This window comes from Aspergillus brunneoviolaceus (assembly GCF_003184695.1).
Source record: "Aspergillus brunneoviolaceus CBS 621.78 unplaced genomic scaffold BO95scaffold_61, whole genome shotgun sequence".
Taxonomy (NCBI): domain Eukaryota; kingdom Fungi; phylum Ascomycota; class Eurotiomycetes; order Eurotiales; family Aspergillaceae; genus Aspergillus; species Aspergillus brunneoviolaceus.
This window is the reverse complement of record NW_020290791.1, coordinates 140,893-164,808: the sequence shown is the minus strand read 5'-3', so window position 1 is coordinate 164,808 and position 23,916 is coordinate 140,893. Positions and strand designations below refer to the sequence as shown.

Here is a 23,916-nt window from a genome sequence, read left to right as displayed (position 1 = left end):
TAGTTGCACTGGACTCTTCTACTTCCTGCATCGGTTAGTCCACTCTCGAGGCATGACCAAGTCGGTTTCCGGGACGTGATCCGTGGCCGTCTGCTTCAGATCGCGTTGCAGTTTGCTCTTCACGATCTTTCTCTTACGCAATGGACAACGACATTTGCAGCTGCTCCAGGAGAATCCTGAGAGTAATCCCAAATCTGATGCCGGTGGATACTGAGTAGTAGATATTGAATGCTTGCGACAAATAGTACTGTGCTCCTAATCCTGATCTGCATGCTGGACAGTCCTGTGACCACGGATGGTCAAATCCTCGCCCCGGGTTTCTACTCTTTAAGGGTTATACTAGCTTCCAGGGTGGAATACAAGGGATCCATGACCAGCAGCGGTACCGTCCCGGGAACCGGGGACTAGCAGGCCAATAATCCACACGGAGCACTGGAACTGCAACAATGGACTGCTGACGGCTGGTGGCACAAAGTGTGGCGCTATGCGCCAATCTTCCCGTCGTCCGTTGCCCATGAGTTCATGGGGTCTGAGGGAAAAAATCGAGCCTGTCTCATATTCTGGAAGCATGGCCCGCTCCATCGAGGATCGATGTCAAAGTCGATTTCCTGGATCGAGTTACCGGGGCTGCAGAAATAGTACACAAATTCTGTTATTCAAAGGCATAGCAGATCCGCCTTCCTCTGGCGGATACCGACTGTCTATCCTTGCAGTACTTTTGTCGCCTCACATCAGGGAGTGAGGCCGCTTTCCGGTCCAAGAATAGCCCAGAGAGGCAGAAGATCAGCTCAGAGGGGCCTGTTGCCACAGATCGAAAGTCCCATTGGGACTTTTGCATCATCAGGCTTTCCTGGTGGGAGGGGGGAATGTGGGCGTAAAGGACGAGTTTCAAGGGGCATCACAAGTTGCGGTGAGGGCACACACACACACACACGTCCAGTTCTCGGGCCGCCCAAGAATGAGAGATCACTTTCAGGATCAGTAGACGGGTTCATCCCCTGGTGATGGGACCACCCATCGTGGACGGATCATGAGGTGTCTCATAAGGCGATAAGATTCTTAGACAGGAGGGGATTTGCTGCAAGGTCAATTGATGGAGAGCCGAACTAGTCCGTCATCGGTGTCCACGAACTGTTGGACCATCGTCCTTCCAACCATTTGCTGGGGGCGACACACTAAGTGAAATTAAGTAGAGCCGTGAGGGTCCAAGCAGACAGCTTGATTGACAGGCCATCGTAGTCTCACGCAAGCTAAGCTTAAGCTATGTTTAGGCAGGTAGGTAAAAAGAAATCCTAGGTGCATGCAGAGAGGTGTGAAAAAAGCAAACATCCTTCTTGATCGTGCGTACCTGTCGACTGTCTTGTCTTTCCCAGTCGATCGGGTCAGGCGAACGGCGGGGGAAGCTTTCCCTTCTCCCCTCGCTCTCTTTTTTACACCCTTTGTTTTTCTTAAAAGAGAATGAGAAAGGTGCTTTTGCTGTGGGGACTTTCTGGAGAAAATGGTCGAGTTCTCGAAGTCAAAAGAACCGAGTCAGGTGAGATGTACATTTTGGTTTGTTTGCTTTTCCAGTTTTGGCAGCTGCACAAGGGGGCGGGGATCACCTGACTAAGTACGGTGCAGCACACATCAATTTTCCAAAAGCAAACTTGAATCGTGTTGTATGTGTTAGGTATACCTCACTATTATTTGCTTCCGCCTTGTTTATTATTGATTTCCCACCTCCAAAGTTTCTCGAGCAATCACACAGGACCTTGAAAGCATTTGCATTCGCAAAACTAGAACCATGGCTATTGCCACTTCTCCCGTATCCTTGTGGAGCCGGAAACGCGATCTCGTCTACTTCGCATTCTTCGCCATCCATGTCCCCATCATCTTCTGTAAGTCGGGAGTTGTCCCCCAAACTACCGAGACACTTTCGTTTCCCCCCTCCAATCTCTACTCTGTTCCAATGCAGAAAGACGGTTTTTCTGTACTACTCTGCTGCTCCTCCACCCCCAACACAAATCAGATGTAGATGAGACATAAGCGAGTGAGCGAGCGAGTGAGCAAGCAAGTAAGAAGGGCAAAACAAAAACTGACATGATGCACGCAAACAAACACGATCAGTGGTCGATGCCGCTCCCATCCTGCCGTCTTTCCTCCAGTCCAATCTCAGCGTGACGCTACGCGAGTTCTACATCGAAACCTATCATGACAAGTTCTTCGAGGAGACCCCAACCACTTGGTTTACCTTCTTTCTGTTGATGGAGCTATTCTATCATGTTCCGCTCAGTGTCTGGGCTCTACGCGGCCTGAAGAAAGGTATGTACAGTACACACAGTCCATCAATCCAGTACATCGGGTTGCCAATGGGTGGATCATTTTTCGTTCTTCTTCTTGGGGTTCCATGATCTACTCCTATGCCTCTGCCTCCACTCTCTTCTTCCCTCCCGGGAAATCCCCCCCTCCCCTTCCCCTAACCTCCCCTTACATCACAGCCCTGTCTCCATCCGTCTTTTCTTTTTTTTCTTTTTTTCCTTTTTTTTCGATTTTAATTTTCTTTTTCTCCCACTGGGTGCTTGCTTGCTTACCATGACAGATGATCCTCTTGTTCCCGTCCATTTGCTCGTTTTCGGAGTGCAATCGTTTCTCACCTCGGCCATCTGTCTGGTGGAGGTCTGGAGCTGGACGGACCGTACGCTCGCCCAGAAGCAGAATATTACCATGCTCTATGGTCCTTATGTTGCTCTCGGTAAGGCTGATCTAAATTTAGGGCTTGCTTCCTTCTGTGGAACACAGCATGTAGTTATCGTACAAGAGTTGGCCGGGGCTGACTTATGGGTTCTCTAGGCGCATTTATGGCAGTCGACATGTTTTGTAGACTCCGCGAGCGACTTGTGCTCAAGTCCAAGTTGGATTAGACGGCTAAGTCCCTCGAAATTTAGTTTGGTTACTTTCGTTGGATCTGCGACGGGCTTCATGCCCCAGGTAGCGAAAGGTTGGAAGAAGGGGTGGTCAGGAATTAGAAAGCAGATCTTGGTCACCACATACGCACATAGATTACTACAGTTGCTCGGATAGAGGCACGCAAAAATACTGACTTGCCTTATCATAGCTTCCAGCTGTTAGATTGTGGCATATATGCTCGCTGCTGCACAGGTTCTAGGTGCTTCCCGAGTGACAGCAGAACCCGCCACACCGACTCTATGTGAGAACATTGCATAATAAGGATGAGAGACAGGGCGCCCGCAGTGTAGGTTGGCCAAGAAAAACAAATATTGCAATCGCGAGAAAGCACTCCCCTACAGACAGAAAATGGTGACTGGTAGCCCACGTCGTAGCGACCTCCGTTATTGAAAGAGCCGAGAGTCACAGGGACAAAATGCGAGCAACATCAGGAGACCATTTATCACAATGACAGAAAGAAAAATCGCATCTCACAGTGCACATTCGGCTCGGCGATGATAGATCAAATTGAGCGGTAATAAACAGAATGGCCAGGCCTCGCCCGGTCATGTCAAGGAAATCTACGTCAGGTCGTGACATCACACATTAAATCAGGAATCCAATGGCCTCGTCCAGGTTCCCGTTGGCGGCATCTAATGCACGCATCGCCTCTTCCCGTGTGAAGCCCAGCTCTGTGATTTTTCCAATGGAAACTTGTGGCCAGCGCGATGTTGGTGGGGCTGGGCGGGAAGGAGGAGGCGCGGAAGAACCACCAGATCCTTGACTGCTGCCACCGGCCTGATGCGTGACCGCTCCGGTTCGGGCGCCGACTTCGGCGCCATCGGGTCCTTTGATGACGGGTTCGTCCTCGAATTCATCCAGAAGATGCCTGGGAATATCCGCCTCACCAAGGAAGGGGACTGCCTGGTCCTGGATCACCAGAGCACCGCGCTGGAGATCAATGCAGGCTTGATGCCGTTTCAGCATGTCCAGGCCCAAGAGCAAATCAATATGTTTGCCTTCCATGACAGTAAACGAACACGGCAGGAACATGCTGCCAATCTTTATTTGTGCCGAGTGCACCCGACCTAGAATGGTTGCTGTTCCCACGCCCTTTGCAATGCCGCCGTACCGCCGATCAACGAGTCTCATAATGTTGCACGCGGTCGCACATTCTGGCGACATGATGGTGACCTGTGCACCGGAGTCGACAAAAGCGTTGAGTTTGTGGCCGTTGACCTCGACAGGGATATACAACATGGTTACGCGACCGAATGCTGTGCTGTATGTTTAATCACCAGCTCCGCAAATTATGAACACTTGCAGGTCCGACTTACACTCCGGATGATGCTCCATTGCATTATGGAGGTTTTCCGTCACAGCATTCTGACGAATGATCTCTTCGATCTGCTTCTGATTTTCGGGATTGAAAGGATCGGCATTCAACATGGCAATCCGCGCTTCCTTCTCCGCCTCCATTTGAGCTTCGCGGGTTTGTTGTCGGGTGAGGACCTCGCGGAACCGCTGCGCATCGTTGGCAGCGTCCGCCAACTCCGGGTTCTGCCTTCGGACGGCTTCCCGCACACGAGGGTCACCCAAAATATGTAGGCGAATTGTCTCGGGATCTGGGGTCATAGCCTGACGTCGCTGCAGATTCTGCTGGGCGGCAGCAGAGCTGGGACCTCCTATGCTCCGGGTGGGCGCGGGGGGCCCTCGCAGCGTCACATGGACACCGAGCATATCCCCTTCACCGATGCCGACTTGCTCAAGCGTACGGGAGTCATCACCGAGGAGTTGATTGTTATATACGAGTCGCTGGGCGTCGGGCGGTATCGAGGTTTCACTTTCAACAATAGCTTTCAGGAGCTCGACGGTCATATCCGCCCCGACTTCGAGGGAGATAATATCGGCATCGGCCTGGTCCGGGCGAATTACGCTTACCGTGATGCGCCTAGAGATAGGTGGGTTCATCATTAGCTTAAACAGGTTTTCCTGGAAATGATTTCTCCGAGTGTATGCCCGTTTGCGACGTACATGATGTTGTGCAGCGGTAGGTGCGGGGAAGCTCTCCCAAACCCGGGAAGAGTAAGCTGTATTGAGAAAAGAAGAATGTAGGATTGAGGCCGTTTCAGAAGGACAGCAAATGGGTACGCTTAAGGAGCTGAGAGTCAAAGAAGCTGTGTATCTGTCCCAAGTGTGGTTGATTTCTAATGGAAGTGCGTAGAGACTCAGGGAAAGGTAATCGGGGAACGAGCACGCGAGGAGAGGTGGTGTTGTAGAGAAGAGGAGTAAGACGCGGGCGGGGGAGGATACGACCGAAGAGGAAAGGGAGGAAAGGATCAAAAAGATGCAGAGGTCTTAAGGGTATTCAGGTAACGTAGAACCTAGAATAATAAGAAGGAATAAAAAGGTAAGGGTATTTAGAAATAGCAGGAAGTACTGTATTGTGTAGGTGCAGTTGAGTGAGTGAGTGAGTGAGTGAGTGAGTGGGTGAAGGAGTGATAAGGAAGGCGGGATGGGCAGGTTACGGTTCCTGGTAAAGTGCAGAATGAATGGAGGTCCGGCGTCCGGCCTGATTCGGCAGGCAGCAAGTCATGGTGCGTCATCCGTCCACCCATCGGTCCCCTGGCCTGCGACCGTAGCTTCCGGGCATACATACATGCAATCTCCAAACAACTCTAACCCATTCTACCTCAAGCTATTGAATGAGTGCTCGGGCTTGAGTTCTTCCTTTACCCTTTCAATGAAGCATTGTACTTTGCATCTATTTCATCTCATTTTAACAAGCGTCAATGAAGGAGACAGTTATGGCCATGTTCGCTATTGTTCTAGACCCATAATAATCACCACTGGCACCAAGAAGAGAAGTATATCTTCCACCCGACCTGACACCACTATGTCTGTCATCGTGCTGCTGACCATCGCTGACTATAAACTAGTTCATCTTCTTCGTGACTACTACTATCACCTAGTCACTAAGATGGCGAAAATAGTGTCAGGTCACATGAACGAACCCTCCTGTCATCAGGCTTGGCCGACAGCCTTTCTGGTTAATCATAAGCCCGAGCCCGATTAACTAGTGGCCGTTAGCGATACCTATGACATTCGAGCTAATCAATCCATACATCTCTCAATTTCTAAGTTGGGATCCCCCTTTCCTCTATTGAAGGCTATCAATGCGGTCACTGCTCGCAAGTAAGTCATTGGTCAGCCATGAAACATTTCATTACGCTACTATTTGATGTAGGCCTATCGCTGTGTCTATACCTCAACCTCGAGCGTGCTTGCGGTCTTTTCATCGCATCCCAGTTGCTGAATTGATACAAAGTGACTATATGAAAACCTAAAGAACAATTACGGGACGTTTCGGTTCACCTCAAGATGCTGCCCCGAAAGAAGAGGCCATCATAGGCCTCGTGGCTGGCATCACTGCATCAGACACTGCCAAGGATTAAGCATATGGACTGAAGATGAGCTGTGTGAACTAGTACTGAAAGGATACCACCTTGCAGTTACTACACTGTTTGCCTGTTTCGTGATGCTGCAGACTAGTCTGTGCTCAGGACCCCAGTCAAGTAACCGTCTTAGCCTCTGGGGTTGATGGTCCAAACGCAACGCTGGCAAGCGCGGATGTTGCTACTTTACTTCCAACCCTACGGTTCGAGGCCTACCCCGCTATGCGGGGGCAGAAAATGCGAGATTTGCGGCTATGCTTCGATGTTTCATCGGTGGCTCGACTAAGCATAAGTACAGAAGTGTGGTCAATTATAGTGACTATTGCGTGACAATGTGATTCAAGCAGTACTTATTCCAAACGCTTTGCCACTGATACATCTGGCACTCCCTCACCTTCCACAATTTTCGCACCAACAACTTCGTCTACTGGAATCTCAGCCAAACGAGAAATGATGTGATGCAATGTGGGTAGTTGTGTCCAGTTGAGACCATCGATCTCAAACCTTGCGTTCTTGGTGGTTCGCAACCGGGTGATCTTGGAGGGAACCACCTTGGCCTCCTCCGCATGTGGCACAATGACAGGGTACTCTGCTTCGGGCACTCCCTTGTTCTCATGGCCGACCTTAGGGAAGTAGCGGTGCACCAAGATTCCCACGCTGGACGGATTAGGATTCGTGTTCATTTCTGGTTCCTGATCCTCGAGATCTTCCAAATGGAAGTGGCCCCAAACGGCACCTTGCCAGCTGGTTGTCAAATGGTGCGAGTTGCTGCGGTCGTGGGCATCGATTGCTGTATAGAGCTTGGGCATGCCAAGCTCTTCACGACCGCTGACGATAGGGTCCGTTAGACTCTCGAACAGAATCGGCAAATAGGTGCCTTCAATCGTTTCCCCATTCTTCTTCTTATACTGCACTCCCTCGATGTACAGCCCGATGTGGCGGTAACCGCCTCCGCCCAGCCAGTCCATGCGGTGGAGTTTCGTTTGGGAGAAACTCGCGTAGGCTACTGTACCCTGGTTCACAAATGACCAAGAGTCGTTAGGAAGTAGGTTCTGAAGGCAGGTTCGACTGGTTTTAAATCGAATGGAGACTGTCTCGAAAGTGGCTTTGAGCGATTTCTGGACACGATCTCGACCGTACCAGTCCTGTCTGGGACCAGGCATAGGCCCGAACACTACTGGCTGACGCCAGTACTTGGGCGCCCCTTGACTCCAGATGTGCTTTCGGAGGAGGTTGGTCGAATGATCATATTCGTCATGCCCGTAAATGTAGTCTTCCATTCTACGGACTAAGTGAGGTCAATAACCTTGGACGGCAGGATTGAGAAAGGGGAGGAACTGACTTTCGTCGACGGGCTGGGGGCCATCAGAATCGCGAGTCATCTGTTGAATCGTGGTAGCTCGGGTGTATCGAGCTTCCTCGTACAGCTTCAACCTCTCTGGGACTTCTGCTGGGTCGAGGTCCTTCGAGAGCATCACACCCAGAGACACGCCGTCCTCGATGGCCATGGCGCCACCAGAAGCGCGGTATGGCAAGAACGGATGAACGGCGTCTCCCAGCACTGCCAGGCGACCGTTGACCCACGTGGGCGGCTTTTGCATGTCGAAAAGGGGCCATACTCTAAGTGTCTGGGGATCAGCCTTGGCCAAGATCTTGACCACCTCTGGCTTGAAGTCTTTGTAAACTTCCAAAAGAGCATCCTTGCTGGCCTCTTGATCCCAGTCTGCGCCGGTGTTCACCTTGCTCAACGTGTCAGGGTGGATGCAGACAAAGTTCAAAATCTCATTGTTGGCACATGGGTAGATGACCACACGCTTGTCATGGGAATCCCACATGCTACAGATGCTGGGAGCGTCGGCCAGGGATTTTGTCTCGGGGTCTTCCTGGGCGACCTTGCGCGACAAGAGAAAGCGAAAAGCGTTCTTGCCAGAACTGAAGGGCTCGATCTCTTTGGTGCCTGGCAGCTTCGTTCTCGCAAGTGAGTGTACACCATCTGCCCCGATCACGACATCACCATGGAAGACTTGGCCGTTTTCGAGAGTGATTGTGGCAGCTTCTGGATCAATGTCAACAACCTTGCTGGCAGTATGCAGCTCGGCAGGGATGCCAGGACCAGATCCCTGAGCGACATTTTTCAAGCCTTCGTGGAGATGGGCCCGATGCACAAGAGACCATTTCTATAGATGTTAGACTGTAATGAACATGGGGCAATGGGTTGTCCTTACAGTTCGCCACCTATCCGCCCGTGATTTGTGATCGACAATTGCCAGCGTCTTGCCAGCAGGATTATAGATGTGCAGCTTGGGGAAGGTGAGCTTCCAGTTACTGAGTAAAATATTCCACGCGACAAACCTGGTCTACTTCCACGGCTCCAAACTTGGCAGCATCAATACCCAGACCTAGCAGCGCGGAATTCGCATTAGGTGTGAGATGAATAGCAGCTCCAATCTCATTTGCGAAACGAGAACGCTCGAAAAGCTGCATGGAAGCGGTTAGTTTGAATCGGATATGAGGATCAGTTTACACACCTGAACGCGATGGCCCTGCTTGCGTAGTGCAATGGCAGCAGCCAACCCACCGATACCAGCACCAGCAATAAGAATGTTTAGCCCTCCTTGTGAGGCGGTCTTCGGATCGATGCTGCCCATGATGCCCGTTTTGTGTTATAAACGTGCTGCGTCAATGAAAAGAGATTGTCGAGAAGCGGGGGATATAGACCGTCCGCCTGATAGCCCTGCTCTCTTTTTTATAAGCCCGCAAACTGACATGCTAAAAAAAACGATGGACGCCGTTCACCCCCTTACGTGGAGAGTAGCATGCATACCTTGCTTGGACTATTGCCCACCTTTCGGGTTGGTTCTACTTAACTCCCCCGCGCAGGTTCGGCTCACCATTTCGGCCCCACGTTCGGAGCGTTTACTGTGTGTATGAGCAAGTGCTCGGAGAGCAGACCCCAACTTACAATTGGCAAGCTGCGTATTTGAGTCTCCGAGTACTTATCCCACGTACCACCGAGATCAATCTGGATCACCTTCTCTTCTTTCAACGAAACAATTGCCGCATTCCGAGGCCTTTGCAAAGTGAAGACAACATGCCGAACCCTATCCGCGAAGACCTCGCCACGGTGGACGATAGTTCTTTCCCCTATGTCTTCGAGCAGAATGTCACAATTCCCCTGAAAGATCAATCTGGCCTTGTGCGCTGCAATGTTTACCGCCCCAAAGAATTGGAGAAGGCGCCCGTGCTGGTGACCTACGGCCCCTACGGAAAGGATATCCCCTATGCAGACTTCCACCCTCAGTCGTTTAGTGAAGTCAATCCAGAGCATCGCTCAGAGCACTCAGCATGGGAGACACCCGATCCCCTTTTCTGGACCCAAAATGGATACGCCGTGGTTCGAGCGGACGAGCGGGGAACTGGCCAGTCGCGCGGCAAGCTGGACACCATGTCTCGCGAGACCAGCGAGGCCTTCTTTGATGTGGTGGAGTGGGCGGCCGAGCAACCATGGTCTACAGGAAAAGTCGGCTTGCTTGGTATTAGCTACTATGCTGGAAGTCAATGGCGAGTCAGCGCCCGCCAGCCCAAGGGCTTGAGTTGCATTATTCCCTGGGAGGGTATGTCTGACTATTACCGCGACCGTTGTCGCCACGGCGGTATTCTTTCCAACAAGTTTATCAAGTTCTGGTGGGATCGTCAGGTCGTATCGAACCAATACGGACGCCCCGGTCGAGCAGCACGTAACTGGGGCCCCAATACCATCGAGGGTGATCTCCCCGAGGAGGAACTGGAGGCCAACCGTCAAGACCAGACGATCGACAATGTCAACAACCATTTCCGGGATGATGTATACTATGCTAGCAAGGAGTACACCATGACCGATATTCAGGTTCCTCTTCTTTCGGTCGCCAATTGGGGTGGTATCCTCCTGCATCTTCGCGGCAACGTCGAGGGGTACACTCAAGCCGGCAGCGAACTCAAGTACCTGCGCTTCATCACGGGCCGTCACGATCTGCCTTTCTACTACAAGGAGGAAGTTGAGGTGCAGCGGAGTTTTCTGGATGCTTTCCTGAAGGGCGAAGATCGCGCTGGTTGGGCGGACGGCACTGCTCCCAAGGTTGATGTGGTCCTCCGCAAGGGCGATGTTGGTTTCAACAACGCCGAAGCCGAGAAGCAGTACCCGCGCCGACAGGAGAATGAGTGGCCTATCGCACGCACCCAGTATATTCGTTACTACCTGAATTCGAAGCAGGAGCTGGTGACGGAAGCCCCCAAGGAAAGACCGACCAAGATCACGTACCGTGCTCTAGGCAACCTCGACGAGCCACAGCTGGTGCAGTTCACGACGGCATCATTCGGGCAGGAAACGGAAATCACCGGTCACATCGTGGCCCACCTCAACGTATCGATGAGCCCAGAGCCCGGGCGTCCGACGCCCAGAGATATCGACCTGTTCCTGACACTGCGTCATATCTCCCCGGAGGGCAAAGAGGTCTTCTACACCGGCACAGCAGGGGATCCGGTCCCTCTCTGCAAAGGCTGGCAGCGAGTCAGTCTGCGCAAGATCAACGCGGAGCACCCGCGCAACCGGCCTTGGCTGCCCCATCGCGACTATTATTCCACCGATGTGCTGCCGGTGGTTCCGGGCGAGGTGTACGCGGTGGATGTGGAGGTGTGGCCGACCAACGTGGTGGTGGAGAAGGGAGGGAAGATTGTTTTTGAGGTGTCCTCGGGGGATACGCAGGGGTCCGGTCTGTTCCAACATAATTCGCCTGTCGACCGGTCGGAGGAGAAGTTCCAGGGATTCAACCATATCAATTTCGGGAATGGGGATAACTATGTGACTTTGCCGATTATTCCTCCGAGGGAGTAGATTGTCAGACTTAGAAACATAGACTTGGGGGTGGGGATGGAAGTCGACCGACCAAACAATTGAATCGATTGATTGCTTACACACGCTTGTAACTGATGCTGAGCCCCTCACCCGATGTGGTCCCGAAACGCACCCGAGAGCGTTCCCCGCAGTATGGCCGGTAGCTATGACTGATATACTCAGTAAGTAGGATGTTAGAGAGCAAGAACGATAGACACAAAAACACACATATAGCTCAAGTAGTGGCACCTTCGCTCGATCCCTATACAATCTCCAATTTCCTCATACTTGTCTTGAACAGATCCAACAGCCAACCGCACAATTCCATCACTACCAAACCACCACCACCACCACCACCAACAACCCCTTTCTTTCCTTTTTCAACCTCCCAAACCTCGAAAACCAAAAACACAAGCAACAATGGCCACTGCAACCCCCCCAAGCACCACGGCCCCCAAAAACATCCGCCCCCTCAACCGCTACATCACCACCCACTCCCCGACCACGGGCCAAGCGATCTTCTCCACCGCCCTGCCTGAGACCATGCCCATCCAGCAGATCAACGACTCCGCGGGCGCCCAATTCTCGCTCGCGTACACCACCGACACGTTCCCCGTGGACCTGACCGCCGACCGCGACATCCCCGCCTACAACCACTACCTCACCCACCCCCCCGGCATCACGATCAGCACGGGCACCGTCTGCCGGATCGTGGACATGCCGCCGCACGCGCTGAGTCCCATGCACCGCACCGTCTCGCTGGACTATGGGGTCGTGCTGGAGGGCGAGGTCGAGTTGGTGCTGGACTCCGGGGAGACGAGGCTACTGAAGCGCGGGGATGTAGCCGTCCAGCGCGGCACGAACCATGCGTGGCGGAACGTGACCCCGGATGCTGTGGGGGAGGATGGGGTGAGGGTGGAAGGCTGGGCGCGCATGTTGTATGTGCTTGCGCCGGCGAGGGGGGAGGGGTTGCTGGAGGATGTGACGGGGATTGAGGTCAGGGGGAGTACGTGATTCTCTTATGGGTTTTAATTGGGAAGTGGAAGAGGGTGTGGGAAGATTGGGGATGGGGGTTGATTTTGTGGTGAGGGAATATAGAGGGGGGGTTTGAGGGGATGGTTGCTGGTGCTGTATGTATGGTTGGTTTTGTGTATGTTGAGGATAGCAATCATGGAGATTAGGACGTTGTGCTTCTGTTTTGATAAATTCTTGTGTGTAGTGCATGTGGTTTTAGTATGTATATGGAATTGGGAGCTATGGGAGGAAATGGTCAGCGCGCTATGCTACTAGAGAGCTGGGTGGTTGAACTATAGAATTGATTGAATCTGGGATATAGTTATCAGTATATGCGTCGTTCTGATCACTGAAGGTTTCAAGGGCTGTTGGACGTTCCAGGTGAGTTCTGGCCTCGGAGGAACACCTACATAGCTATTCACACTAGACAAGCTCAACTGAATAATAGAACTTGATTTGAATGAACTGCATTGCATTGCTCTGTGACAAAAAACTAGTATAACTCCCAGACTTGACATGTTTGTATCGCAGTCCTCGCATGCCCCGTAAAATCAACGCTACCACTCTCCTCCGATCTCGTAGTGAAAGATCTTGTCGTTGATCTTCCCCCCCGTCGCATGCCAGACTCGTGACACGACCTAACCTCATTAGCTGTGCTCGATATGCCTGTCAGTCGAACCTGACTTACCGCGTTCAGCCAAACACCGTGTAGCATGGTCTGAATGAACACAAATTCGGCTCTGTTCGCGCCCGCCTGTCGCTCACTTAGATTCAGCTCGCGGTTGACCGGACGGTAGGCAGGCACCCGGCGATGGTCGGTAGGCCAGTTGGCGGGCTGTGCGGGTGATGTGCTGGAGGTTGATTCTTGTGATGGTGAAGGGGTCGCCTCGCCTGAGTGATGCAGTTCATAATCCGATAGCACAGATACAGTGCCAACCCGTGTGGAGGAGGCGGTTGTAGTGGTGGTCGCAGAGGTCGTCGACATGGTGATGATGATTGTGTGGGGAAGGCAATAATGGGGAAACTGATTATGGTGAGATAGTTACAGAATAGCTGGAGTCAGGGTGATATGCTGAATGCTGCAGCATCAAACCTCGGCAGGCAATCGGTCGCCCCAAAGCGCATCTCTTGCCTCCTCCACATCCCGAACCCCATGCCCATCCTTCCCCATCCCCCCATCTTCCAGCACCTAGACTGCGGCCCATTGACCCGACTGGCCCATTCATGTCCACATAGTTGAAGGGAATCGACTGCTAGCTTATCTCCGAAGCTGAGGTCGGTTCGTTCCCCAGATCTTGTTTATGGCTATATTCCTACCCCGTTCTCACAAGGCCTCGTGCAAACATTGTCTCTCACATCATCGACGAAAATGGTTGCACCACAGTACTTCCCCCGGATCTTGTCCGCGGAAATCGACGGCCGCACTCAGAACATCCGATACCGTCAGAACCAATTCCACCGATTACAGTCTACCCTCGTCCAGCACGTTGACCAGATCAAGGACGCTCTGCTCACCGACTCGGGCCATGCGCCCGAGGAAGTCCGCGCCGAGATCTGTCTGGCATTGAAGGAGGTCCGTACGCACTATGCTTCGCTGGACTTGAGCAGAGACCTTGAGGAAGAGTATAGGGTTGCACATGGGAAAGATAACCGGGATGGCAAGCGTGGCGCGGGCATCGTCTACATCGTCCCGTGCACGCACACCATGTTCTTCTCTGTTGTCTCGGCGTTGAGTGCGGCGCTGGCGGCGGGGAACTGCATTATCCTGGAGGTATGTTTACCGCTTGTTCTGGCAGAAGGAGGAGTGGCAGAAGGAGGAGAGACGACTAACCGATGATTGGGGGTAGTTGACGAAAAACACTATGGCCCTGCCTGCTCTACTGAAAAAGATCCTCCCGCCGGCGCTGGATGCAGATACCTTCGCCGTTAGCGAAGATAGACCCGATGCGAGCTTTTTGAGCCGGGTGGTAGTACTCAATCAGAACGGTGATGCAGGCCAAACCTCCGGCCAAAGTATCTCTTCTCCAAGCACAGCTCGGACGGTCGCCGTAGTCGACCGCACTGCCGACGTGCCGGCGGCGGCGGAGGCGCTGGTCGCGGCGCGGTTGACCTTTGGAGGTCGCTCGCCATACTCGCCCGATGTGGTGCTTGTCCAGGAATTTGTCATGAAGGAGTTTGTGGAAGCGGTGCTTCAGCGGTCGTCGAAGTACCTGGGCGGCCAGAATGGCGAGGCGCGACAGACCGTCGCGAACCCTCGTCGCGCGAGTCCGGGAGCCTCGTTGCTCGACGCCGCGCATAAGAATGCTGGCTCGCGCGTTCTAGTTTCTGGATCCGAGTGGGGAGTTGTCGAAGTGCTGGATCGGTAGGTCTCTGAGAGGCGGTGGAAGTTCAAGCTGCTTGCTAAACATTGTTCAGGAAATCTCCCCTGCTACAGAGAAAGGTCGCTGAGAAAGTGCTGATCCTACACCCGATAACCAGTCTGGATGATGCCATTGACTTTAGTACTTCGTATGTTGCATCGATTCGTTCTGAAGCAGGAAGCAAACGAAGCTAACAGTCGCAGACGCGGAACTCTTGCTGCGACATACGCCTTTGCGGCCCCGGCGTCCGCCAAATACCTTACCCAATTCATTGACTCTTACATTTCCTGGGTCAACCATGTTCCCACTGATATGCTGAGTATGTTTATATTGAACATTTGTGCGACATAAAGTTGACGAGTTCTAGTTGGGCCCGCCTATCCCACCAATCTCCCCCCCACCTCTGACACTCGCTACTCGACACTATCACTTCAGGTGCCGCGGCCACAGCTTATTACTCCGACAAGTAACGCCGCACTCACCCAGACAGTCCTGAGCACCAAGAATAGCAATTGGAGTCGGGTGTGGGCGGAAAATCTAGCGCCGCTGCCTGCGATCGGCCAACGGGCCGGCAAGAAGATCGGTTTCTTCGAACAAGGCATCATCACGGGCGGAGTGATTCTTCTCTTCTCCCTGGCGGCTACGGTGTCGACGATGGGATTCTATGGCTTCTCTGCTATCAAGCGACTGCGTGCGTGAATCGTGTTTCTATTATTTCTGTCTCTGGTTTAAATATACCATATCATCTTGCAGTGTCTTTACCCTTTACACATGTTCTTTCCGTCATTCCTTCCTCTAAACACAGATTCACGGTGCTCTCCCCAAGTTGGTTGCTATGTAATTGGTGTCGGGGAAGGAATTGGTCCAGCGAATGCTTTAGCATGAAGATTCAATCGGGCTAAATCAGATGCTTAAGGTTCTTTCAATCCGTGGGAGCTAGACTGAGGGCGCTGGTGTTGCTGAGGTGGTAGGTAGTATTATTGGTGTTCAAAGTGCCGTGCCGTATAGTAGTGAGTCCTGCTTACAGTGCCAGGATAAAAATCACCTTCCCGCCATTTCCTTAATGCTTCATCGCCACAGCGTCGCCAGTAGTCCAATGGCTTGGCGGTCTAGTTGAGCATCATTGGCGGCCCATGTAAGAAGAAGTGTACCGGGCCTGGCTTCGTGTTTGTTGCTGTGATGAACCATCAAAGAGCAGATTAGCAACTACGCTTCGGAACCAGACGGGCTGGTCTGTGGAGTGTCTCTTGCCCATTCTTGGATGATTGTATCGCACGATCAAAGCAAGTCCAGGAGGCTTAGTGGAGATGCTCTGGTGGATAGCGTATGTCGCCGCCACCGCCAGGGCAGGCTGTGGCCGGGATGTGCCTCCACATCCCGAAGCGAGGTGTTCAGCGTCAGCATTTCTCCCCAAGAGCAACTAATCAACCAGCACCGGTCAATGCTTTGGGTTTAAGAGCTGAGATCGTCGTCGCTTACCTCTAAGTCTGTTTCTCGTGCACTCGGAACTTTTCAGGTTGATTGTCTCGGCTGATTTCGATTCGGCTGGTTTGGTTCAGATCTACTGTGCAGTACAGACAGGTAGGATGAGAGATTAATTCTCGCTGAGTCATGTGTCGAAGATGAGTCAATGGGTCAATTGACCGTGCAAGTGACCACCTGTGGTCGACAAGTTCTAAACAGGCTAGAATCCATAGCAAGTAGTTCGAGTAAGTGTACGAGCACGAATTAGTAAGGCAGCCGAGTTCTACGGAGTCGAGTGGGTCCTTTTCCCCGCAATGCACTTGACCCGGTCTGTTCCTTCCCCGGATCCTGAACCACCCAAACATTTTCTCTTCCCCCTCCCACTGTACGCCCATCATCTCCTTCACTCTCCCCTCCACCACACACACCATCATGTCAAATTCTCAACAATGTTAGAGGAACCACCTACTGAAATTGCCCCCTCTACCTCCGTGCAATCTCCCTCAAGGTCAGCCCAAAAAGCCCGCGATGGCTATTTTCAATGTGGTTTCTGCAAGAAACACTATAACCGTGCCGACCATTTAATCCGCCATGTTCGGTCGCGTAAGTCCTTGTTATTCGAGCTCGCACGAAGAAGACTAATTGCTCTGTAGATACCCGAGAGAAGCCCTATGTGTGTCACATTTGCAACAAAGGCTTCGCTAGACCGTAAGTCGCCCTCTTTCCTTTTGTCGCAAACTCATGAACTCCGTGAGCTTCCAGTGATCGAGAAGCTCGCCGGCCCAAAGCGGACTCAATTGTTCTTAATGGGTCGCTACATTACTGACCTCAACTAGGGATCTCATGAAACGTCACGCCGCAGGTCATGATCAACCCCGCGACGGCAAGAGAAAACGGCCGCCAGTCTTCGCCAAGAGTGGCCGTGTCTCCCAAGCCTGTCGAGCATGCGCAACGTCAAAGCTCAAGTGTGACGAGGAGAAGCCTTGCCGACGGTGCCGAGACAAGAAGCTGGAGTGCGACTGGCAGGAGGCAAATCCCGGCGAGATGTCTCCCGGTTCATCATCGCAAGGTCTGTCGTTGCTCTGCTATGCACTGGATCTGCAGCAGCCAGGCACCCCGGCTGAACTCCCACCAGCATACGATGAGCCTGACGAGACCGAAATGTGCCTCGAAACCCCTCAGACACAAGGCGTCTTTCCCTCGCCAGCACCCATCATGAATGAGTTGCCGCCACCCATCGACCCTACGTTCGCCACGCCGGATTTCCCTGTCAGTAATTTCCGGCCTCAGGCAGCTGATTCGGCTCCGCTGGAGGATCCACTGACCACCAGCTACGATGGTACCGTGACCCATCTCGCTTAACTGGGTGTCAGCTGACGGACTGCCTGCTAGCAATTTCTCCCAGCCTGGACCACGAAAGTGGTATCTTTAGCATCGATGGAACCTTTTTCCCGGAATTCATCCCCGATTCTCTGATCACCTCTCTCTCACGTCCGGATCTGGATCCGTTGTTGAACCACACCCAGGAGTATGCTTATGGGGTCTTCGACCAAAACATACCATTCAACTTCGATCTCACCGAAATAGACTTTGGACTTCTCGAATACTTCAACTCCCAAGGGATCACACATCATGCACCCCCCGCTCCTGAGGCACCCAATGACCGGGTGGATGTGGAGAGTGAAATTGCGCTGGGCGCTGAAGCTTATAAGCGTTCCTCGCTGTCCGCGTGGAAGCCTGCGCAGAGCGACAATGCATTTGCACACCAAGGCGATCTTGCTGTTCCCGGGACTATCGACAGCCCCGATACAAGTCTTCGATCCGAACGGAGAGTTCTTTCCGAACGACTGTCAGCAGGGAGCCGCGATCTGATTTTCGGGATGGTGCTGCAGGCCAGCCAGAAAGCCAATCCGCTTCGGATCATGAAGTCGTTTCCGAGCACAGAGCTTTTGGACGGGCTGATACAGGATTACTTTGCATATCAGAGCCGGCAGGTCGATTCCTACATCCACGGCCCAACATTCCGGATCAATGAACAAAGCTCCGACACCCTTACCGCCATCGCCGCCGCGGAAGCAACAAGGTCCACTATTCCAACTATCCGCAAACTGGGCTACGCACTACTAGAGATCGTGCGACTGCAAATCTCAGATAAGGTATGCTTGAGGTAACGAAAATGTCCCCGGAGGTAGACGCTGACCTAGGTAGTACGAAACTGATAACCGGACGACTCGTGATCTGCGAGCTTCTCAAACATTCGCCTTGGTCCTAGATATTGGACTCTGGAGCGGGAACGGTCGAAGGACGGAGATTGCGGAAAGTTTCCAACAGCCTCTACTTACGGTTCGTTCGCAATATGCTGAGGCGCTATTCGAAGCTGACACTTCCCAGATGCTCAGAAGAGCCCTAAGACTTCGACGATCTGTGTATACAGTAATCGTCCCTAGTCTCGCAGATACTCCGGAGGCACTCGAACAAAAGTGGCGGGATTGGGCGGAGCTGGAGTCATTCAAGCGGTAAATCTTGTGAATCGCTTTTTAAAGACTCTGCTGACGGCTTAGACTGGTACACCATCTCTTTCTACATGATGCTCAAGCCGCGCTGATGCTGAATGTCAACCCTCTCGTCTCGTACGCGGAGCTGGAACTTCCCCTTCCTTCTATCCGGTCCTTGTGGGAAGCGAAGTCGTCAACGGAGTGGAGGGATGCTTACCTGGCCTCCGGATTGATTGGCCGGGAGCGACTGCCATCACTGGTCGATGCTATGAGAGACATGTCCCGCTTGCAAACACGCGTTGATTCACAATTTGCTGGGTTCGTCGTCTTGCACGGCTTAGCAGCGATGGTCACTGAGTATCACCGCTTCAGTTTCATCTCCAAGGGAAGCTCCAAGCACTGGAATGGGCTAGTAATCAGCTCTCGGCACCAGGAGCTATCGCAGGCCCTGCAGCACTTCCGTATGGTCTGTTACGAATGGTCTGAGTTTCCTGGACCTGAGGTGTTCCTAGTCCAAGAAGTGATCTCCATGTTCTTGTATATGTCTCTCGAAGAACTTCAGCTCTTTGCTGGCAAGGAAGACAAAAGAGAGGCTCGTCGGGTGTACCACAGTGCCCTCGAATGGATTGAGAGCAGCGACTCGCGGCGCGCCGTGTGGCACGCGGGTCAAGTTATTCGCGCCGCTAAAGCCATGGCACCCGGATCACTCACTGGGTTTCTGGCCGTTGGGGTGTACTACGCGAGTCTGGCCTTCTGGTCCTACAGTGTAGTCTCCAAAGCCAAGAGCGTGAAGTCGACCGGGCAGGCCGGTGGCAGCCGATCGCTGGGCCTGAACCCCCGGAACAACCAATTTCCCACTACGTATCTCGACGGGGAAGAGACGACGGAGGTGCAGAAGTTCATTTCGCTGGGATGTGGATCGCCGGCTTTACAGGGGCCACAGGGACCTGCATTTGTATCCGATCCGAGACAGACAATGGATGTGGCGCAGGGGCTTCTGCGGGCGGATGCCTCAAACGAAGCACTTCCTCCACTGGTCCAGGGGCTCTGTCAGTTGATGGGTGATTTGGGTAAAGCGGCCAAGTCTACGCAATAAGTGAGAATTGTATCATGTCGCTTGTGTGTCGATCACTGTAAGATATGGAGAGTGTAATACCAGGACATAACTAAGTTAATCGCAACGGGCCTCAATGATGACCCTGTACAGCACATTTCCCGCCTGTTGTAACATCACACACATCAGGAGTATTGGCTGCGAATAAGTGCCGAGCTTGCAAACCTGAAGGCTTCACGTGAAGAATTTACCACAGAATGAATTAGCAATGTAGACACCGGAGTTAGGCTTGGACCTTGGATTGGATAATACCCGACGAGACTGGGACTTTTCAAACATAGGAGAGTAGAGAGAGGGCCGGAGTTGTAATGAAATATAACACTAGTTTTGGCAGCTAGTTAGCGCTGAGATCCTTGAGAGATCCAATGAGTTGCACATCAATATTGAAATCTCTCTGGCAAGGTTACAGATAACCCTTATCTCATCTTCACTTACATCATATCATGACTTATTGTTCACATATTTCAAAAACAGGCATTCGTAGTTTCCGAGGCATTTTAACTTCATTTTTTCTTATGAAAATCTAAGTAAATCCTCCGGGAAAATGTTATAAAGTATGTGCAACCAGTCTGCAACCGGTTTGCGACCTTCACCTCCGAGGGAGGTCCTTTTCTCCACTATGGACTGGGAGTATAGAGCCGCAGGGCAGTCCGTACACTACATACGATATATGCCGCGATGGCTGTTGATGGCGGGAGGATGGACAGCTGGGACTAGGAGTTTCCCGGCCGCGGGTTTTGTATTTGGCAGTTTTGTGAGGCGTCGAGGAAGACAAGGCCGCCTCGGTTCTTCTTTCTAAGGTGGTACATGACTACCTTGGTACCTTATGTACCACTTTGGTCAAATCGGAAAATCGAATGAAAGGTGACGCTTCGGGGACATTAGGGCCACAGCTACCGACCACCAGCAACGGGACGGATAGATGACTTGCTACACTCGAAAAGAGCCTACGTTAGTGCTGATACTAATGTATCCAAGGTTTCCGACACCGTTGCAAACAGGCCAGTTCAATCCATGACATCGATAAGGTACAACCCTACAAAGCCGATCCGTACATACACATCCACATGTCTGTCATAACAGAAGAAAATCGCTCGAAGGAATAAGACTTGGGTATAACGCTTGCACTGAAAGGGATATAAGTTGACCGAAGGGTCTGGGACGATGCAATGCAGGAGATAGAGAGGCAAAAAGAAAGATTCCTAGAAAGAGGGATTGGTTGTTGAAACGGGTTTGCGAGCGTACACGACTGACACCGGGAGGTAGGCATGTGTTTCGAAGTCGCGGAGGGACTGGCGCATTTGCGCGAGAAAGACTTGCGCGCGCTCGTAGGACCATTCCAGGGTCGTTGTGAGGAGACGGAGCATGAATCCTTCAACCCCAGCGTGGAGGCGCAGTTGGTTCCAGCGGCCCTGACAAGAGGTGAGCAAATTTCCGAGGATGTGAGGCTTGTATTACTCACTAGTTCGTGTAACTTGGCATCGGAACTCCACCTGGGATAATTGTCAGCATAGGGTTTTACTTGTATGAAGGAATGTCAGCCATACGCATTCATGGGCCATTGGAAGCGTCTCTCCACCACATCGACAAATCCAGCCTGCCGCAGTCGCGTCGCGCTTTCGGCCCAGATGTTGAACGTCTTGCCTGACATGTTCCCCGAGTTGAGTACGGTCTGTCCCCACACGCGGTAGAAATGGTCCTCCGGTACGGTATCGTCGTTCGCGATCGGCTCGACCGAGTGCTCGACGACTTCTATATACCCGCCGGGTTTGAGGCAACGCCAGCATTGCTGGAAGAATTCGTCCCAGTCAGGAATGCATCCGAACAGCTCGCGCACGTGAATGAAATCGAAATGATCAGGGTCGTAGGTCCACGGAAGGGTCACGTCGTCAATCTCGAAGACACAATTCGGTGGGACGAACAGCGGCTGGATCGGAGAAAGGTCCACGCCCGTCACTTTGGCGCTGGGGTATTCATCCGCCATATCTCTGTTTAGGATGAGCTCGTCGTCAGTCAATGCCTCCTACAGAGCTTTTGGGTCGCATAACACACATTGCCCAAATGCCGGTTCCCGTTCCCACGTCGAGGATTTCCTGTGCAGGTATTCGGTCAGACAATGTTCTGTTGTTATACACAAGAAAAAAAGTGACTCAGGTAACGACAGACAGTACCTGCGGATTGCATATGGGAGCCATGTGAAGCTTCCCGTCGAGGGTCAGAAAGTACATATGATGGGCCAAGTCTTGTTGTTCGTTCGCAATGTCATCGTTCGGGCCCTGTCACTCGCACCCACAATCGGTCAGTCAGTCCGCAACGGGGCGCAATCGGATCATTCTGAAGTCGGACCAGCCTACCCAGTATGCGCCATCGCGGAAGGAGTGGTACCGACGCCCGTATTCGAATCGGTAGTCGGTGATATAGGTGGACAAGGTGACGGTATCGTCTCCGATCAGGGAATCCTCGCCGTAAGCCGAGTCATCGTCCTCCATTTCTTCGTCAGTCGCATGACCCGACAGGTCCGAGGAAGGGTTATGGCGTTGAGTATCATCGGGCAGAAAAGGGTGTGTTGGTGCACGCCCATCCTCTTCCTCACATGGGGGGGTCATGGCGGCGATCGGGAAGGAGTCTAGCAGATCGGATTGCGGAGATCGACTCCGTCCGGGGGAAGGGCGCGGTCCACGGAGAGTTGAATTTATAGATATTTGAATCCGGTAATCATACGAAGAGTATTCCAATCGGCCAGAAAGGAATGACTACTTTGACAACGCAGAGGGATAGTTCGAGTCCACGAGGGAGGGGATACCTTGCGCAAATGACAAGGGGAGGGAGGAGGTGACAAGCAAGTTGAGGCTTGGGGGGGGGTGGATTCTGGGTTAGAAGGGATCAAGGAAAGGAAAGAGAAGAAAGAGGCATGAGATTAGAAACGGATCATCTGGTGCTGCCACCATTGCTTCCCCACACTAGGAGAAGAATGTGTAAAGGTAAGAATTAAATTAGATTTGGAGGAGGGAATTGGAGTTGGTGGAAGAAGAAGAAGATCGGAAGGAAGAGAGAAGCCGCAGTTGGTGCATGACTAGTTAGTTAGTTGCTATCCGGACTTAGTAAGGATAGGATGGATGATTTGCAGTGATTGCAGTGCTTGCAGTGCTTGCAGTGCCCATGAAGGCCAGATGCTTCAGGCTTTGCTGAAAATCACATGATGCAAAGGAGGGGCGGTGAGTCCACTTTCGAGTGTATGATTGGGTGATGGGAGCATGATTGAGTTTCCTGGACGGTTTCCAGGGATGAGAGAGTCTAGGTCAATTGGGAAGGTGCTATTCACTGGTGTAAGTTACCTTATTGTACAGTATGTGTTGGATGTAGATGTACGGAGACAGTACAGCGTTGAGTACAGCGCCAGCTCACTGAAAGGAGTTGGATAAGAGGGTACTCCGTAGTAGCCTGAACTTGCAGGCTAACCTCCCTCCCCATCTGTCCTACTCCTACCTACACCACCCGCCTTCTCCTCCCTCCCAAGAAAAGACAACTCATTCCCCTTTATGCTCCTTCAACCACTCCGTGACAAGGATGACCCCGTTTATCAATATTCAACCTAACTTTATATCCCACTAAAGTAATCAGCTACCCCCAAACCAGGTTAGTGGTCCCCCTCCCAATGACCACCCCCCCATTAGTTAACGTTAGTGGAAGTTAGTGCTGACTAGCCTGAAGAATTGAATTCACAACTTGCCCAAATTTGACCTTCTCCGACCGGGATGCCTGATTCTCTCGCACCGCGCCATTAACTCGGGTCAGGGTGATGGATGAACGAACGATCGTCAATGGTGATAAATGATTAATCATAGTGGTGATGTGCATATTTCCACATCCCCTATCTTAGTCCTCCAGGAGTCTGTCCCGCACTTCTGACCCGGCACATGTCTTGGATTTGCCGTGGAACCTAAAATGGCTCCATTCTGAACCCACTTTTCGTTCCAGCCGGTTGGTCAACGGCCTTCTTTTGAAGTTCTGAAGAAGTTCTGGTACAATTTCACCCGGTTCCCACGTTTCACTGCAAGCTTTAAACCATTTCGACACAAGTGTTCCCCCCTCAATCCATCTCGCTCCCAATTTATGGCCTGCATCTGCAGCCATCCCGTGTCATCCCGATTCCTTGTGCATCGTCCGATGGTGCAATGAGAGATGCGGGGGTGAGTCTGAGGGTCAGACACTCGAGCAT

General features: G+C 52.3%; 9 protein-coding genes across 9 annotated transcripts; 5 read left to right on the top strand and 4 right to left on the bottom strand.

Moving 5' to 3' along the window:
* Nucleotides 1-1,650: 1,650 nt before the first annotated feature.
* Nucleotides 1,651-3,078, top strand: BO95DRAFT_445700 (EXPERA domain-containing protein). Its single transcript, XM_025587205.1, has 4 exons — nucleotides 1,651-1,877; nucleotides 2,107-2,301; nucleotides 2,579-2,731; nucleotides 2,830-3,078. Exons 1-4 carry the CDS (start codon nucleotides 1,784-1,786, stop codon nucleotides 2,898-2,900), a joined length of 513 nt encoding a protein of 170 aa, XP_025439309.1. The 5' UTR covers nucleotides 1,651-1,783; the 3' UTR covers nucleotides 2,901-3,078.
* A 1,184-nt stretch (nucleotides 3,079-4,262) lies between these two features.
* On the bottom strand, nucleotides 4,263-5,426 carry ddiA (putative DNA damage-inducible v-SNARE binding protein Ddi1; the record flags this gene model as incomplete). Its single annotated transcript, XM_025584515.1, has 2 exons — nucleotides 4,960-5,426; nucleotides 4,263-4,876 (listed from the first exon to the last, which is right to left on the bottom strand). Coding segments are annotated over exons 1-2 (615 nt in total), but the record flags the coding sequence as incomplete, so codon positions are not given.
* Nucleotides 5,427-6,365: 939 nt separating this feature from the next.
* Nucleotides 6,366-9,294, bottom strand: BO95DRAFT_227705 (putative salicylate hydroxylase). The gene is made up of 6 exons (XM_025581240.1): nucleotides 9,205-9,294; nucleotides 8,909-9,114; nucleotides 8,733-8,858; nucleotides 8,606-8,680; nucleotides 7,723-8,557; nucleotides 6,366-7,668 (listed from the first exon to the last, which is right to left on the bottom strand). Exons 2-6 carry the CDS (start codon nucleotides 9,026-9,028, stop codon nucleotides 6,731-6,733), a joined length of 2,094 nt encoding a protein of 697 aa, XP_025439307.1. The 5' UTR covers nucleotides 9,029-9,114; nucleotides 9,205-9,294; the 3' UTR covers nucleotides 6,366-6,730.
* Nucleotides 9,295-9,333: 39 nt separating this feature from the next.
* On the top strand, nucleotides 9,334-11,303 carry BO95DRAFT_445696 (CocE/NonD family hydrolase). The gene has a single exon (XM_025587204.1). It carries the CDS (start codon nucleotides 9,472-9,474, stop codon nucleotides 11,248-11,250), a length of 1,779 nt encoding a protein of 592 aa, XP_025439306.1. The 5' UTR covers nucleotides 9,334-9,471; the 3' UTR covers nucleotides 11,251-11,303.
* A 117-nt stretch (nucleotides 11,304-11,420) lies between these two features.
* BO95DRAFT_445695 (cupin domain-containing protein) lies at nucleotides 11,421-12,270 on the top strand. The gene has a single exon (XM_025587203.1). It carries the CDS (start codon nucleotides 11,671-11,673, stop codon nucleotides 12,262-12,264), a length of 594 nt encoding a protein of 197 aa, XP_025439305.1. The 5' UTR covers nucleotides 11,421-11,670; the 3' UTR covers nucleotides 12,265-12,270.
* A 551-nt stretch (nucleotides 12,271-12,821) lies between these two features.
* BO95DRAFT_419983 (uncharacterized protein) lies at nucleotides 12,822-13,307 on the bottom strand (the record flags this gene model as incomplete). Its single annotated transcript, XM_025584514.1, has 2 exons — nucleotides 12,953-13,307; nucleotides 12,822-12,902 (listed from the first exon to the last, which is right to left on the bottom strand). The coding sequence occupies exons 1-2, from the start codon at nucleotides 13,247-13,249 to the stop codon at nucleotides 12,822-12,824; spliced, it is 378 nt and encodes a 125-aa protein (XP_025439304.1). The 5' UTR covers nucleotides 13,250-13,307.
* Nucleotides 13,308-13,407: 100 nt separating this feature from the next.
* Nucleotides 13,408-15,684, top strand: BO95DRAFT_503593 (uncharacterized protein). The gene is made up of 5 exons (XM_025591092.1): nucleotides 13,408-14,035; nucleotides 14,112-14,626; nucleotides 14,680-14,772; nucleotides 14,828-14,943; nucleotides 14,992-15,684. The coding sequence occupies exons 1-5, from the start codon at nucleotides 13,634-13,636 to the stop codon at nucleotides 15,321-15,323; spliced, it is 1,458 nt and encodes a 485-aa protein (XP_025439303.1). The 5' UTR covers nucleotides 13,408-13,633; the 3' UTR covers nucleotides 15,324-15,684.
* Nucleotides 15,685-16,537: 853 nt separating this feature from the next.
* BO95DRAFT_419976 (putative C6 and C2H2 transcription factor RegA-like) lies at nucleotides 16,538-19,685 on the top strand (the record flags this gene model as incomplete). The annotated part of the gene is made up of 8 exons (XM_025584513.1): nucleotides 16,538-16,691; nucleotides 16,742-16,796; nucleotides 16,925-17,157; nucleotides 17,224-17,427; nucleotides 17,481-18,244; nucleotides 18,297-18,431; nucleotides 18,480-18,604; nucleotides 18,650-19,685. The coding sequence occupies 8 exons, from the start codon at nucleotides 16,538-16,540 to the stop codon at nucleotides 19,677-19,679; spliced, it is 2,700 nt and encodes an 899-aa protein (XP_025439302.1). The 3' UTR covers nucleotides 19,680-19,685.
* Nucleotides 19,686-20,899: 1,214 nt separating this feature from the next.
* BO95DRAFT_455563 (class I SAM-dependent methyltransferase) lies at nucleotides 20,900-22,186 on the bottom strand (the record flags this gene model as incomplete). The annotated part of the gene is made up of 6 exons (XM_025588349.1): nucleotides 20,900-21,109; nucleotides 21,160-21,190; nucleotides 21,245-21,685; nucleotides 21,750-21,790; nucleotides 21,869-21,973; nucleotides 22,052-22,186. 6 exons carry the CDS (start codon nucleotides 22,184-22,186, stop codon nucleotides 20,900-20,902), a joined length of 963 nt encoding a protein of 320 aa, XP_025439301.1.
* Nucleotides 22,187-23,916: the final 1,730 nt, after the last annotated feature.